The 17118-nt window shown below is 40.5% G+C and overlaps 2 protein-coding genes across 8 annotated transcripts in view; one reads left to right on the forward strand and one right to left on the reverse strand.

Moving 5' to 3' along the window:
• Positions 1-1529: 1529 nt before the first annotated feature.
• Positions 1530-14990, reverse strand: ERH (ERH mRNA splicing and mitosis factor). 5 transcript variants are annotated; one of them, XM_038407340.2, is made up of 5 exons: positions 14706-14990; positions 12172-12259; positions 10474-10594; positions 7058-7204; positions 1530-5478 (listed from the first exon to the last, which is right to left on the reverse strand). In XM_038407340.2, exons 1-4 carry the CDS (start codon positions 14712-14714, stop codon positions 7102-7104), a joined length of 321 nt encoding a protein of 106 aa, XP_038263268.1. In that variant the 5' UTR covers positions 14715-14990; the 3' UTR covers positions 1530-5478; positions 7058-7101. The 5 variants fall into 5 exon arrangements, with proteins under 5 accessions (XP_038263268.1, XP_038263267.1, XP_038263270.1 ...); XM_038407339.2 differs by lacking the exon at positions 1530-5478 and adding an exon at positions 6724-6843; XM_038407342.2 differs by lacking the exons at positions 1530-5478; positions 14706-14990 and adding exons at positions 6724-6843; positions 14582-14698.
• Positions 14846-17118, forward strand: part of SLC39A9 (solute carrier family 39 member 9) — a 46670-nt gene continuing 44397 nt past the window's right edge. For all 3 annotated transcript variants that reach the window (XM_043517471.1, XM_038407336.2, XM_038407330.2), the window contains exon 1: positions 14846-15812. In XM_043517471.1, the coding sequence (XP_043373406.1) occupies positions 15717-15812 (96 nt within the window). In that variant the 5' untranslated portion in view covers positions 14846-15716. The remainder of the gene's footprint in view (positions 15813-17118) is intronic.

Genomic DNA, 17118 nt, shown 5'->3' on the forward strand with positions numbered 1-17118 from the left:
GATGAAATGATTAACAGGTCATAATAAAAGCTGTCACTCATAATATGCAAAACCAAACATTTCCACTCAGGACAAGTGATAAATCCACTTCTTTGGTGTTCGATCAAACATCAGCTATTGCTATTCATCCAATGCTAAATAAAATTACAGCAGACAAGACAGTGTGTGAAAAAAACTTTATAGGACTAGGAGCAATGCTTTAAAATCAATTTTTATTTCAAGTGATCATTCTTAGGCTAGCTATAGGAAGTAAAAATATGTATTTTACAAAGATGCACTGAGGTCAACATTTTCATATCTTGCTTAAAGTTAGGCATCTGAATAAGTGGATTTTCCAAGGGGCTAAGCACCCACAGTTCCCACTGTTACTAGTCTCAGCAGAAATGAACATGCTCTTGCATTAGTTAGTGACACCACAGGAAAAGATCCTGCGAAAACAGGAAGATTGAGAAACCAGATATCTTTGTTTCCACCATTCTACTGAGTGAGCAGACCCCATGGGCTCCAACCGATACAAGGGTGGCTCCATAATGGTTGAGGAAACTGGAACCTGAAATTACATTACATTTGTATCCCAGCAACCACTGCCTTTCATTATCTATCAGAGTTTTCTTGATGGGCTGTTGGATTGCATTTATTTGTCCAGCCAGGCTCCGAATATGATTGCATTGCAGAGATTTTTGCTGGACCAGAAAGATTATAATTTAATGTGGATTATAAGAAAGGCCCTTCATTTTCATTTTCTTTAAAATGTCTAGGGAATTTCAGTGAAAAATGAAATGGTTGAAAATTGGTGCAAAAAATTAATCAGCATTTTGGGGTAAATATTGGGGGGGAGGATAAAAACGGGGGGGTTTAGTACTGTGATTTATTTATTTAACTGTATTTAGTTGCCTAATACATAACGCCACTAGATGGTACCCAAACATATGAGATACTGTAACAAATAATTTAATGTAGTTTGTTGTTGAATTTAAATTGAACACACACTGCATGCCCCCTATGAGTTTATAAAACATTATTTCTAAGCCCTCTTACAAATAAAACTTTTCTTTTTTAATATACCAACAGTAATCTGTTGACTTGATATAAGGCGCTTCACTGTTAATTCCGGAAGTCCTAAGTAGCATAGGCCCCAAACTTTGGGTGAAAAGCAGTAACAGCCAATAGCTTGCACAAAACCAGGGAAATTTTTGGTAAAAATCAGTAATAACTGAAAACAAAGGGCCTTGATTATAAATAACTAAAATACTTTATTCTAATTCAAAATGGCTGAAGACAGAAGTATTTTTTTTTCTGGTTTCACTGTAATTTTGCTTGTCAGAAGTTTCCATGTTTAAATGCATGTTCAGTGCCCACGCTGCTAGTAGCGTCACAGAAATGGTCTCTGTGTAGCTCTAATTACTGAGGTGATGCAAGTGCTGTTTATAAAACTGGGTTGTGCTTTTTTTGCTTCCTTGTGATGTGTAAAGAAGGTTGAAAAATTATTTAATTTTTCTGCCTTTTTTTTTTTAAAAAAAAACAAACAAAACATTAGAACTGTCAGGCATGGTCCACCATGGTGTTGCTGGAGTTTTCCTTGAGATGCATGTATTACAAGCTCTCTCCTTTGAGGATGTAATGTTGAATCTTTAACAAAGGCTTCTTTTCTCCAAATGTTAGGCATTGGAGTTAAAAGTAAAGCAGACTGGCAACAACTCCCTTCTCCTCAGTTGCTCTGCTTTCAGTCTCTTGATACTTGTGATGGCAATTTCACAACTTCTTCACTTACTATATTCTTCCACGATATTCCAGATTTAAATTTTTTATTTCCATCTTTCTTTATCCCTCATAAAACACTAAAAAGGGGACAAACCCAATTTTGTTTCCTTTGCAGGTCACTTTTACCTCTTCAAAAGACTTGGTATGCTGCCTACACTCTGCACTACTGCAATGTGAAGGGGGAAGCTAGGTAGCGTTTAACTCTTTAGAATAAGACACTCAAAGCCTGTTTATTACTAAGAAGTTTTAGCGTATGGTAACTTGAGTTCTATGTTGAATGACCTGGTTTATGGGCAGGCTTAGGGTTCAGGCTTATTGCTTTCTGCAGGTGGCAAAATTTGGAACGATGGCAAAGATGTAGCTGAAGTGGCTGACAATATTCTGTCCCCCTCTCAATGGATTGCTGATTAACTAAAGCATCATTAATATAGCACTGAAAGGTGTGCATAATCTATCACTTCTTGGGCACTCTGTAAAGCATCTGAAGCAGCCATACCAGTACGCGCTTACTCTTTAGAAGTAGGAATACTCAGTCTATTAAACTTGCCGTCAGTGAAATAAATGGTCATGCTAAAGAATGACTGAGTTTTACTGCTGAGTCTACATTTCAGCCATGAAGACTATAAGTATTGCATTTCATGTAATTACACAAACACAATTTCAAGGACCATAGTCTGCGTAACATACAGGTTTGTGGGAAGTTGATAAAACTGTTCTCAAATGTGTGAACCTTTGTCCTCTACTACAGACTATTAGGAGATGCAACATGGTAAATGGATCTGAGCCATCTTGTCCCTGCCACAGATTTCTGTCTGATCTTAATAACTAACTTTTCAACCATGGATAAAGTGCTTTACAAAAGGACATATCATTATCCCCATTTTACAGATGGGAAAACTGAGGCACAGAGGTGAAGTGACTTGTCCAAGGTCAGCCAGCAAGCCAGTGACAGAGCTGGGAATAGAACCCAGGTCTCAAGTCCCACTCCTGTGCCCTAGCCATTAGTCAACACTACCCTCCTTGGACAAAACTTCCCCACTCCGCGCCTCAGGTTCTCTCATCTATTTAGAAAAAAAAAAGTTAGCGCTTACCTTATAAGACTGAGGAAAGGCTTGTTTACTTAGTACTTCCTTGTTTAAATCAGGGAGAGCATTATGTTAGCATGTCATTCTTTTTATTGCAGATCTTGTAGGCCTCCAGACTATCCATTCTCCAGACTCCTTTAGGACAGCATACCAATCTCAATTAAATGGATTTAAACAGGATTAAATTTCCTGTTACCGTAATCAACAATATACTGTAGAAAATGTGATTAACATTGATTTGTATTGAAATCAAGTAATTTTAAAAGTAGTTTTGTCAAATAAGCAGAAAAATCAATTGCAAGATAGTTGAACTGAGTACAAATCAAATTTGTCCCATCTTGATAAAATTTCTGAGATATGCAACAGTAATCTTTAAGGTTATGGTTGCTACAGTCAAACATTAAAGATATTAAACACCTATTCAAAATTGCCCACTGAAAGGTAATTAATGAAGCAAAATCCAGGACTACGGTACTTATTCCTTTTTGAAGCTTGAGACAGTGACAGAAACCTTGAGGCAGCACACTTGAATGAGGACATAACATTAGAGGTAACAAGTTGTGCTTTTTCCAGATCTCAGACTAGCAATTCAGGCAAGGCAAAATTTCATGTGCTTTGAAATGGCATTTGGGAATACAGAAGTTCCTCTATAACAGTGGCTCTCAAACTTTTTTTTTACCAGTGACCCCTTTTACATAGCAACCCTCTGAGTGTGCCCCCCCATAAATTCAAAACACTTTTTTATATATTTATCACCATTATAAATGCTGGAGGCAAAGCGGGATTTGGGGTGGAGGTTGACACCTCACGACCCCCTATGTAATAACCTTGCGACCCTGAGGGATCCTGACCCCCAGCTCTACAACTTTAGTTAAGCATGCAGTACTATACAATGACAAAATGAGTTTTTGGAATAATGCAGCTGTAAAATGCAGACAAGACTAGAGAGCCCATGTGACGAAGACACTGACGAGAAACAAGTATGATTTCTGGAGATCAATCAGGAGGACATGTTAAATTTAGACAAACATGCAAGAGCAACGTTTACTAATTATGGTGACCAATCCTCTCAGTGCACTTTCTTAGTCAGATGATGCTGTAACCTCTGCAGCAGGACTGATGACAATACTTGCAACAGTTCCTGATCTACAAAATGTCTACTTTGTTTGATGCAAAAACCTGAGCTGAATTTTCCACAAAAACATGATGTAAACTACATGAATCACGGGGGTATTACATGGTGGCAGGAGATGGGAGACTGCATCACTAGTTTACGTTCTACACTTAAACAGAGTATGGTAAGAATATTGATATCAGAAGTTAAGGCATTACCTGCTTGAAAGCATTAATGAATTTGATGCATCTCCCCAGAGGATCTTCCCACTGTTAGTACAGATAGGGTGTTAGCTGGCAGTTTAGTCTGCTCTGGGCATTGATACCTCAACCCATGCAGAGTAGCAGTGGAGTTCTTCCACCCCCATCAAGTACACAACTATAGTGGTACGGTCTGAACTGATACAAAACATTGTTGCTATGGGGAAAAGAACTACAAGCTGCAGAACAACTTCCCAATGATGACAGGTGTATGGGAGAAAAAACAAAGTGGCTTTTTTGCAAATTGTACTTCGAATACATGAATTTCCTAGAGCTGAAAACTGTCAGAATAAATAAATGAAAGGAGGCTTGGACTGGAGAGTTCAGAGACCCACTGGAGAGGAGTGGCAGAATACATAGCACCTGAGCTTCCTGCATCTCCCAGAACCTAGAGACCTTATTTCTCCCATCATAGCCTTGAAGCAGCAATCGGTGTTATGTAGTTGGAAGAAGGCTTTCTCGATAATCCTTTTAGCCATTCATAGCGGAAGATGTAGCAGTAGTTTTTCAACTCCAAAGGTGTTCTGCAGTCAGCTGTACAGTTAAGCAGTTAGTCTTAATAGACCAACAACTTAAAATGCTTTGTTTTGTGAACATCTGATTGGAGGAGGCAGCTCTGAGATTACATGGAGAATACTATTTCTATATCATAATAGCATAAAACTTGCTATTTGGCTTCCCAAGCCAGCAGCCAAAAGTTTGTTTCAAGAGCAAGGGACTCACAAGAGAATCTTAGATCAGTCAGAGAAAGCTGGGACTTGGGGGAGAATCACACCTGTTGTGCAGCCACTTTGCTACCTATAGTGGTTCAATGCCCCCAGGGAATACTCCTGGCACAAGGGGTCTCTAGCTCTGCATCCCCCTGTTCCCACAGGAGTCCCTGGCTCAGAGGATGTTCTAGAGTAGAAATGGTCATGGACTTGTTACAGCAGCCCTAGCCAGCATCTGAGCCCAAACCAGCCCTAGCAAACCCAGGATCTGGGAGGCACAAACCACCTCCCATTGTCTGGCTCTGCACCAGCACAGGGATGAATCTAGACCCAAGAGAGCAAGAATGTAGAGAAGAGCAGAGAAGGAATTATTTTATTTATTATTTATTTTTATCTCTGTATCTGACTCCTCATGCTGAAGAAGCCATAGTCTTTGAAAACGATAGGGAAAAAAAAGTTGTGTGTGAATTAACTTTATTTTGTTCCTCTGGTGAGCAATCACTCTTTAGCTACCATAGTTAAGTCCCAATGTGTCTTCTCAAAGTGACCTGCAAAAGGAAAAAGGGCTTTTTTTTTTTTTGGGGCACTTATTTATTATGTATAAAGACCTAAAAGGTTTTCCTTCCAACTTTTTCACATTAGAAATTCAAGTCCTGTCTATGCTGAAAGAAATTACTTCAAAACTAGTGCAATGTTGCCCTCATAAGACCAAAGACTGAAAGCTAAACAAATGAGGGGAAGGGATTTTGTCACTATTTAGCAAAAATGCCTTTTCTCTAAAATGTTAGAGACCCAACACCTTCACCCCTTCAGTTGAAGTGTTAGAGCTCCCAATGGTCCAACAAGATGAAGGAAGACCAGACTTGACATTCCTGATTATTCTAAGTTTAAAGAAAACTGTAGGAAAAAAAAAGCCACCTTAAAAAAAAAAAAAAAAGATTTCAGGTCCTTTACCCATAAAGTAGCAAGAAAGGACAAGCCCAATTTAAAAAAAATCCTCTGCAATCACTTTAAAGAAAGCTACATTCTATGCAGCATCCCTGAAGGATAGTTTTCCAAAACACAATGTGTCGCAGAACTTTTAAAATACATTTTTGGGGCCTCAAAAGGACACTTATCCCTCTAACTACATTAGTATACTGAGCAGAATGTTCAAGCACTGTTTGTTTCCTCGATAGTTTACTTTGTTTATAAACACATTAAATGTGCACCTTTCAAAAGATAAAGGTGAGCCCACTCATGGCAATCAGAGCCCCACAATATTAAAGAACTACCAGTTCTAATATAAATGTAAGAGTGGTTCTGGCAACACCACTATAAACATGATGTTCTTTGTCACCACATGACCCATTAAGTAAAGTATTTAAGAATTTTAGTTGTCCTTTTAAATTGTGCATTACTTTAATCAGCATACACTCCTTCCAGACTGTTCAGTCCTAGGTGTTTCAAAGATGTTCTCTTGCATACCACATAGCTTCATATTAACAAATCTTTTCCTTTTATACTCCAAGTGGAAAGATTTTCACCAGCAATAAGTATAAATCCTGGGCTCTCTCTCAAAGCCGTAAGCACTCAGTCAAAGAGACACATCAACTTCGTTTACAGACCTTGTTGTTTTGCAGCACTTAGGAAAAAGTTTGCTCATATGAAGCTATACACTATACAACAGAAAATCTTTCATAGTTCAGTCCACGTACTCCTTCCAATCCCTGTTATACAGCACACTGACCAGTAGGATTTAAATTACTCTAAAGTGCTTTACAAGTCAGATAAAAAGTCCAGCACACATAAGATTTAACTAAAGAGTATTCGTTTTATTTTCCACTAAGTCTTTTGTCTCAATGACATAACTAATAGTTGGACATCCTGCAGAAGGGCACATACAGTGAATCTGGCGAAGCATATGAACAGCCCTAGGGGGTTGAACAAAAGTAGGATTATTAGCTAACCAGAGAGAAAAAGTTAAATCCCTGCCAAAGATGTTACATTTTCTTTTTCATTTACACTAAAAAGAGGGTTTCAAACTGAACAAAGTCCTTGCATCTCTAACAATACATTCAGTCCTGACTAGTTTAACAAGATGACAACAGGATGACTATAATACAAAACTTCTACTACTGTACACACCTGTTGTCCAAGCCCTCCCCAAGCCCCATAATGAGGCTGCCCCATTATTTGCTTGCTTGCTGAGCCTGCCTGCGGAGGAGGACATAGATCTTCTCCTTTATCCAGTCTTTATTGTAGGGTTGGTATGTCTGAGTGTCAGCACGGTAACTAGGGAAAGAAAAAAACGGTTAATGTAACATTGCTTTGTACTTCGGTTTTACATTTCAGAAGAGGCTTAAAAACTGTTTGTAAAGCTCACAAAGTGTGTGAGATAGCAAAGTATTATCCATGTTTTACAGACAGATAGTTGAAGCATGATCAAGCTTCCATTTGACTGATGGGAATTTTAGTTGAAGTGACCTTGATCAAGTTACACAGCAAATCAGTTGAAAAGCATGGAACAGAACCCAGATGTTTCAAGCACCAGTAACTACTAGATCACATTCTCTCTCTCTCTCTTTTACATTAAAATTCAGGAAAATGATTTTCCTCCATCTACAGAAAATGGAAAGTGAACAGAGAAAGCCTTTAAAAAGTGTTTTAAACACCTCAGAATTTGAAAATTGTACACAAGTCATGAAACATTTTTAAAAAATTGAAATGCTGGTTCTCCTTGAATTTAAGAAACAGCAGGCAAGGTATTAATTTTTAAATATTTAAATAAGTGAGAAATTTGGAATTTAAGACCACAGATTTTCTACTTGTGCTTAGAATCGTTAAAGAAGTTTTTTTTAAACCAAAGATCTTCAAAGTCATGTGAGGCTTTATAGAGCTCTTAAGTGTTTTCTTCATTCTCCCTAACAAAAGATCAAAGCCAAGAGAATAAGGACAGATTTCAGAGTAGCAGCCGTGTTAGTCTGTATTCGCAAAAAGAAAAGGAGTACTTGTGGCACCTTAGAGACTAACAAATTTATTTGAGCATAAGCTTTCGTGAGCTACAGCCAGCAACCCATTCACATATCAACTGGCAGTGAGAGTCTAGATCTCAGAACAAGCACACTCCCCAAAAAAGAAGGCTACGAACTAAGCTCTCACACATTCATTCTCTTTTTACAAGTCAGGGATTACAAATTTATTTGAGCTCATTTACTGTATAAAGTAACAAGAGTTCATCACCAAGCTCTTGACAGACCCAGAAAACATTATATTAAAACACTGCCTCCACTGCTGCCAGTCCTATCTACTTATAGCAAAAGCAACTCAACAAGCTGATGCATGAAGGTAGCTATCTGTGTAGATGTAGTACTAAGATTTGACCCCTCATGCCCAGTTTTAATACTTAAATCTGGGATGTGCCTTTTAAAATATACAATGCCTGACCTGGATACTCCAAGAAAGTGTGGTGTAACAGGATTAACAGAATATCTCTGAACACAATCCTTTTTACCCATGTGACAAGGACAAGAAAGGGATCATTAGCATTAAGCCTTGGATGAGCCAAAAATTAAGATCTGTAATGCCATTTGATTCAGTCCAAGATACTTTAGAGATTTTACAGAACAAACAGGAAAAAAAACCCCTCTCCCCTAGGATCTTTAAAATCCCAGCAAGACTGTGACAAGTGTTTCAGCATCTCTATGCAATTGTGATAGATACCTTCAGGATAAGTTACTGGGTTTTTACTAATTCTCAGAGCACTAAATGTATCTTTAAGAATCATTAACTAAAGCAGCATTGAAAGATTAGATATCAAGCAGCACAGGGATATGTGCAGCCACAAACTGTGCATAGTACATTACACGCCAAGTATGCTATCTGGTGGGAAACTATAAGCTAAAACAGAATTTGGCTCAAACACACTTTGACTTTACTAGGTTTGACTAGACTCCTGATTAAAAAACATAATATTGTATTAGAAAACAGAGACTCCTTTTTAAAAACAAGGATCATATCATTAATCTGTCAGAGGGGAAAACAAAACATAGCATGATTGGTCAACCCTGCACCACCCCAATATTGCTGTAGCTGGGGATCAAGCACGGTAGGAGGAGAACTCAAGGACAAGATAAAACTTCTGAAACTAGTATTAAGTGATCTTTTCATCCTTCTCATCAATGACTTTGGCTGATGAATCCAAAAGCCTGCAGGCTCTTTTCTGACTTCTCAAAATAATATGTCATAAAAACAAGTAATTGTACGAGAGAGGTAGGCACCTATTAAAAATAGCTTCACTGCAGCTGGATCAAGTATTATAGAAGACTTAGAGATCTGCACACATACTACGCTCCTTAACTTCTTACAGTAGTCATCCAATGCTTTGACAATCCTTTTACAGTTAACTTCTACTCCGATTATGAAGAGCAGTTGCGCCCATGACAGTTGAATAAACAGAAAAAGGTAGTTTAACTGCATGTTAGACTTCTTGTCTTATTTCTACAAAATTTAAGGATGCAAGTCAAAAAGTAGCTGAATATTTATGGTATGAAAACCAGTTGTGAATTGTCAGAAGTGCTGAGATTTAAATTGTATTTTCCAGAGCAGAACAGTAGGGAAAATGGGTCTAGTCACCCACAGGTGTAGGAAAGCATGCAGAACTTACAATGCCATCTTGAGCTGCCCTCATCTTTTATATACAGAGGAGAACCCTGGAGACTATAGGTGAGATTCTCTAGGTGACTTAAGACCACAACTGTTACTGAGAGTCAATGGGACTTGTGTTCTTAAGTCCCTAAAGTAATTTTTTTTTTAAATCCTACCCCGCATTTCTAACGTGAAATGCTGTCTTGATCCAGGTAAACTGACTACAGCATACTCCACTTTAGGAAAGTTAGATGCAGCCTGTAGGCTCCCTAGCACATTGCCAATATGGTCCTCAGTGGAGTAAGATTTACCATCATTGTGGCCTCTTCAGAATCAAACCATGCTAGACAAGCTTTAGTAGCATTTGGAACTCCAGTACAAAGTTTTCTTATGAAATTTTTGTTAAATGAGGGATCAAGCACTAGTTCTGGGCAGTTTATAATGCAATTTGTAATCTTACTGAAATGTGTTTGGGTACAAATACCTAAACTGTTATAAACATTATTGTGGATAAAATCTGAAATGGAACTGTCAATTTCAAAGTTATGTGTACTTACTCTCAGACAAATGTTATGTCCCAGAGCAACTCTTGCTAATGGTGATATGGAATGCCAGTCTGTTTTATGGAACACTGCTGCCTCACCAACACAGCTAGTTACACCTCACAGAATATAAAGAGCATTTTAAACGGAAATGACACACATTTCTGGTCAGCAACTGATAGGTACAGGTGAGAATGGAAAATATTATAATATTGTCAAGTATTACATCACTGATTTTGTACACAAGCTTATAAGTGATTCCTTGTTACTTTTAAAACAGCTGTTTTCCCAAAATGGAAGGGACACCATCCCTTCATCTGCAAAATAGGATGGGTGTTTGAAGTACTACCTTCCATACAGCAGAATAGTACTTACACAAGACAACTGAGGTCTGCCAGGTCATCAATAAAATCAAACAACTGGCTGATGTCATACGTAATGGATGGGCTGTTGGGATTCATTCTCTTCAGATGTTCTTCATACATTTTACAAACTCCTGCAGAGAGATAAGAACTTTCAGTACCATCAATAATGGCATTAAAAGGCTGGTGGTTTCAGATTGCCATAAGTTCCTTCTGGTATTAAAGTTACAGGCAACAATAAAGTTTATAGAAGAACATTTGGAATGGGAACATGAAGACACTATAGAATTGTTTTAAGAGACAATACCACTCAGCTTTAATATTTCAATTTTACAGTGTTGATTAGTTCTCATAATTGTTTGTACAGCACCCAGAACACACTGATGTGGGAAATGGGTCGCTATTATTTACACCTTTTTAAGGTATCACACTTAAGGAATAGTTCAAGACCATAACTTATGAAGTAGTGAGAAGAGTCTTCTGGATTTTAATTCTACACTTAGTTCAAGGCATAATTTTACAAAAATGTACAGTATACTTGTTTTTTTACTGAGTACACAGGCCAAATTTTTAGAATTATCTCATTGCTGGTTCTAAAGCAGCAGTTAAGTTGACAAATCCTAGCAACAGAGCTGTACACTTGCCTGCTGTGCAACAGGATCGGACATCAAACAAGGAAGTAAATATTCTCAAATGGAGCAATGGACTTTCATACATAACAGGCAGAAAGTCACTTTTCCAAATGTAAAGAGATCAGATTATAGCAGGGGTGAAAATATGATTATTGCACTTTCTAAAAAACCCACAAGAGTTCAATATTTTTTACATTAAGATTCCTCTAAGCAGCAAATCAACATTTCCCATCTTGGAAGAAAACGTCTTTTAGAATTTTTTTTGGTGAGTAAAGAATTGTCTAGCTGAGGAAAACTTTAATGCAGTTGGTACAATAACATATGCTTGATGTTAGAGAGTATAAGAACTAACATGATATATCAATTTTTTAAAATGTTAACCCACAGTCAGCTCTTCTTTATATCGTGCTAAAGTGTAACGCTAAATTAAACACCCAAATTGCTTCATGTGTGGTTATGCAGTCTGAACAGTGAGGTTCTATGTCTCACAGAGCCTGGTCCTGAAGTGCTGAACACTCATTCTATTGTCTTGAACAAGAGATGAGTGTGCTTAGCACCTCAGATGATGAGGCCACCAGTGAATCCATATAAAATCAGCCCAATTTACAAATGAAAACATTTTCTTCCATCTAGCCTGCAAACTAGTGTGTGTCTGAAAGTCAAACTGGTTTCTTTCTGGCTCATACATTCCTAGTAGCAGAGTTTGCAATTAGTATTTATTCAGCTGATTATGTGCAGAACAATGGGATCTAGATTACCGCTCATTACAGTGCATATCTCATTGCAGTTTCAGGGCCTTAGTCAGTAAAGTCAGAATAGAACTCTGAATAAATACAGGAAGAAGATTTGTGAAGCAACGAGGAGTCTTTTTGAAATAACTCTTTCACCCCTTGCAGCAAATTGTTACACCAATAGGGCACTTTTTGCTGAGTTATTTTTATACCTTTTTAATTTAAGGAAATGTGTTCAGAATGGATTCTCTCAGCAGGTGAAAGTTTGGAAAAAATAATCTAACTAAACTGGCCTTAACAAGAAGAGATTGTCTAAAGCATCTTCATCCCAGAGGCAGCAATGCTTACCTTCCATGCACTCATTCACTGATTCATAGTCAGCATATGTTCTCCCTTCTGGCCTCTTGGTAGGCTGAACAAGCAAAATTGTGTGAGACTGCACAAAAACAAGACAGTGACTCAGACTTAAAAAATACACATTAAATACACAAAGACTAAACTGAAGTTTAGAAGACCAACCCATAAGACACAAATTCAGCTGTATTTCTAGTAATCAGATCTTCTATACTTGTAACATATAAATCTTACTGTCTAAAGGAGAATCAGAGTAAGAGTCTTAAAATCGCTTTGCATTTCTTTCTAAAAAAATCCTATGAGGCCTGTAGTACAGAAAACAAATGTCACATTATACCATGAATTAGAAACTGAAAAGAGGACTGCCTCGTGGCACTGTTTTGGCCATCAATTTTTTCTTCCAATCACAGCTGAGACTTGTCAATGTACACACGTACTTCTCTCTTGGATAACAATCTTGTATTATTTCACACTCAAATACACTGACTGTATTCAAGAAATAGTATGCAAGGCCCAGGCTGTTCCATTGTAAATACAACACCAGCATAACAAAAGAAATGAGAATTAAAAAAAAAACCTACTATATTGGAGATTATATTGATTTGCTTATTCCATTGTAAATGCTGGCAGTTACTGGTTTTGTTTTAATACCCTAAATGATGGAAAACCAGGGTAGAATCAAACTTTCATTTCACCAACATTAAAAATCTCACCTCAAGGTGAAAAGCCAGCACATGAAACATGTGATTGAGTATTCACCATCAGTTACAAGTGAACACAAAGTTCCACAATTACAGTCTGCAGTTAGCTATTCAAGGATGAATGTATTTTAATTTCTAGGACTTTCTAGCTCCTTGCACCTTTCTCCAAAGCACCTGATACTGTCCACTTTCAGACACGGTACTGGACAAGATGGAACTTTCATCTGATCTGTTACAGCAAGTCCTACTATGTTCCTGTCAGGTCTTTTAAAAATGGCTTTAATTACCACCCACTGACATTACCAAGCAAAACACGTTTAACATAGTGCAGAAAGCCAAAGTACTAAGGCTCAGACATCAGCATCTACTCAGTACCCATGCAGAAAGGCTTCTACCAACTATAGACTAGCTCTCAGCAACATGACTAAGATGCTGCACCCATAGTGAACAGTGGACATCGGGGAAGCAGGGGATGGAAAGAGGGCAGGGCCAGGGCACTGATATAAGTACAATCAAGTGAATGCAGATGGTATGTAGCAGATGGAGCAGGGTTTTAAGTTACTACTACTGCCAGCCAGAAGTAGTAATTTGCTTGAATTGGCTCAAGAACTTCACTTAAATGAATGTCATAGTAGCATTAGCCCTTACAGAAGTGCTTCAAATATATCCTCCTCATGGGCAGCTGTTAGCCAGCTACCAAAGCACTGATCAGTAGGCTTCCTTCAGTGTAGTTCACTTTTACATGAACGTAACAAAGCACTAGGATTATCAGCTCTTTTTGCATTTCACTCAGTTTAACCAATGAAGCAGTACAGATCAATTTCACTTTCTTTTCTTAAGATATAAAGAGGGCTCTGGGTTTCAAGTGCTACAAGAAAACATTTGAATAAAAAAACAGGCTGCTTAATGGCATTATGTTCCACAAATTCAAGGAAGCAGCTCGTTGAATAAGAGTTTATATTGATTAAAAAGTGACCCGCAAAGGATTTTTTTAAAAATTGGACTTGACTCTCCCCACGTGTGATGTATACAGGCCTTTCACTCCCTTTGGGGATTTCAATTTACACTAGTTCTCCTGTCATCACAGACTTTTCCAGCCTAAACAGACCTAGAATTTCTGGCGTATAAAGAAGCGGAAAACGCATCGTGAGAAAACCCGCCCGAGCCCCACGTGTGCAGCAGAGAGAACCAGCCAAAGCCACAAGCACAGTCACGAAGCGTGCAGCTCGGTCACCCTAAGGCTAAAACCCCTGTCCCAGGGGCCAGCCGCCTGGGCAGACACGTGCTGTGGGTGAGGAATCGACCCGCGTGGATAAGCACGGGCCGCGCACGGGCCTTCGCCCCTCCCTGCGCAAGGAGCAGCCCAGGGCTGGAGATGCCCGTTGGGGAATCAGGGCCCCTCCTCCACCGCGGATGGGAAAAAAACGCCGTCCCCGGGGGCCGCGCGAGGGTCCCCGTGATCTTGCCCCGCGCGAGCCAGACTCGCCCCCGCCCCTCTCCCCGCGGCGCTCGTGCGGTCGGGAAGGGGCGGGGTCTGTATCCCGCTCGGTCCCCAGCCCTGGAGCGGGAGGGGAGACACGCGGCTGGGGACTCCGCCAGGCCGCAGCGCTACGTCGCCCTCAGCAGACCCATCCCCGCCGCCACTACGTCGCGGCCAGCCCGACCCGGTTCCTCCCCGCACCCCGGGATCCCCCCCCCCTCACCATGGCGACTCGTTCTCCACAGCCCCGCTGACTGTGACCGTCCCGAACTAACAGTTCCCAACGGTCACCCGCAATCCCCTGCGCTAACCGGAAACACTCCGCCAAACAGCCCTTAGTTCCCTACCATAGACATCACGGGACCAGACCAGAGCGCCTCCCGGGCGATAGAGAAACTCTCGCGAGAATACCACACGGCAAAGCGTTCACCGGCGTTGCGTATGCCGGAAGGGGCACAATGGCGCCGTTCTTTGAGACTTTCGTATTCATCTTTGATAGGGGCATCGTGTCCTATCAGAGGCCTTGTGCCTCTCGCCCCTTCCAAGATGGTCCCTGAGCGATTATCTGTCCGCCATCTTGGAATCGGGCGGGAAGTGGCGGGAGAAAGTGAGTCACGTGAGAAAGCCGCTCCGTTCCACCCCCCCCCCCCGCTGAGGGGCGGCTCAAGCGGCTAACCCGGAAGCTGCTCGCGGGAAGGGGAAGTGTCTGACTGCGGAGCTGCCACTTGGCCTCCATGGCAGCCGCGGGGGACGCCGGGCGCAAAGGGGAGCCGGAAGCCTAAGGGACTGAGCTCCCCGCTGAACCGCTCCCCGCCCCCCTCCGCCAGTCCGCTGAGACCAGGGGCCCGTGGGGGAAGGCGAAGGCGTTGCCGGCGTCTCCCCGCGGCCGGTAGGAAGGGCCAGGCTCGCTCCCTCCGTCCCCGTTGTGTCTCGGGGCGAGCGGCCTTTCTGTTGCCCCTGGGGCTGGTATCGTCTGTGAGCGGGGTGGGCCCTTCTCTCACCCGGGCGAAAAAGTGCCCCCCTGCCCCCAGGCTGTGGGAGAGAAAGGGCCTTTCCGCTCCCCCGGGGGTGGCCTAATCCCCTGTGGCCCTTGACAGGGGAGGCGGCGAGAGGGAGAGAATCGTGGGATCCCAGCTGCTGTTGACAGATCCAGGGATCAGGGCCGGGAAGCGGGGTGTCTCTCTCACACACTTAGCTCTTGGGGGAGGGAGGGAGTTTGTGGCACCACCGGGGAAGAGGCGCCTCTGACCTTCATGACTCTGCTGGAGCCGCAACACCTGAACAAGTTGAAAAACTACATGCACTAAAAGCTGGAGAAGTTGAATTTCACTTTAAGCGAGTGGACAAAAAGCAACAACATGGATGATTTCATCTCCATCAGTTTGCTGTCTCTGGCTATGCTGGTGGGCTGTTACGTGGCAGGGATTATCCCCTTGGCAGTTAATTTTTCAGAGGTAAGCAGGTTCCGCCAGACTGTCCATCCCTTGTCATGCAAGAATCTTGGGAATGAGAGAGACAGACATCTATCAACTCGTCTAGCTCGTTCCCTTGGGGCTACTGCTGGCTTCTTACCAGTGACAGTTTAAATTAGGGAGATTTCAAAAGAAACATTAAGTGAAATATTAAATCTCATTCAACAGTGCAGAATCTGTGATGAATGTAAAATGTATTTTAAAATTGCTTTAAAATGAATCCTACAATTAATTTGGAACTGCAGATCTGAACCTTTCATTGCCAAAGTAAAACAAAGACTCTGCATGAGTAGGAAGGAGGTGGCAGAAGCTTGATGTTTCTTTTTCAAAATGGTTTTAGATTATAAACTCTTGAAGTTAGTGACTGGTTTTTTTACTATATGTCTGCATAGTGTGTGGGTAAGGCTTCTAAAAACACTAGTACAAATAATAAGAAAAATTCTCTACAAAACTCAATGTTTCCCTCTTTAATTTTCCACAATAATATTCCAAAACCTTCATCATGGTTGCTTTCCCTGTACCAAAAGAAAATTGGGTTTGATTATTTCTAGATTTCAGAGTAGCAGCCGTGTTAGTCTGTATTCGCAAAAAGAAAAGGAGTACTTGTGGCACCTTAGAGACTAACAAATTTATTAGAGCATAAGCTTTCGTGAGCTACAGCTCACTTCATCGGATGCTGTAGCTCACGAAAGCTTATGCTCTAATAAATTTGTTAGTCTCTAAGGTGCCACAAGTACTCCTTTTCTTTTTGCGAATACAGACTAACACGGCTGCTACTCTGAAACCTGTCATTGTTCAACAGTGACCCCACCTCTCCCAGTCCCCCAAATAGTTTGTTTTTATATTGGGGTAGCACCCAGAACCCCCAGTTAGGACTAGGGCCCCATTGTCTTAAGTGTTTTACAAACAATAAAAGTTTCTGCCATAAAGAGTTTGTTATAAGTATAATATAGTGTTAGGAGTCTTAGCCTTGATAAGGCACATTAAGTACACAACATTGATTTGGGGGTTTACATGAATGAAGACTGTCATAGAGACATTAAGATGAAGGAATATCTTCTGGAGGAGGGAGAGAAACTTCTTTTATTAAATAAAACGCACGTTAGGCACCAACGGATTTCTTCCCATAATTAAATGTTTAATGCTTGGCTCTGAGTTCCCTTTTTGCTTTAGATATGATGTATATCAGTGACATTACGCTTTTTTTATTTGTGATTGTAATAATGGAATGAGTAAATGAAAAGGAGAGTTTAGAAGTGAATGTGATATTGAAAGTTTATAGAGAAAA

The sequence above is a fragment of the Dermochelys coriacea genome, chromosome 6 (assembly GCF_009764565.3).
Source record: "Dermochelys coriacea isolate rDerCor1 chromosome 6, rDerCor1.pri.v4, whole genome shotgun sequence".
NCBI lineage: Eukaryota > Metazoa > Chordata > Testudines > Dermochelyidae > Dermochelys > Dermochelys coriacea.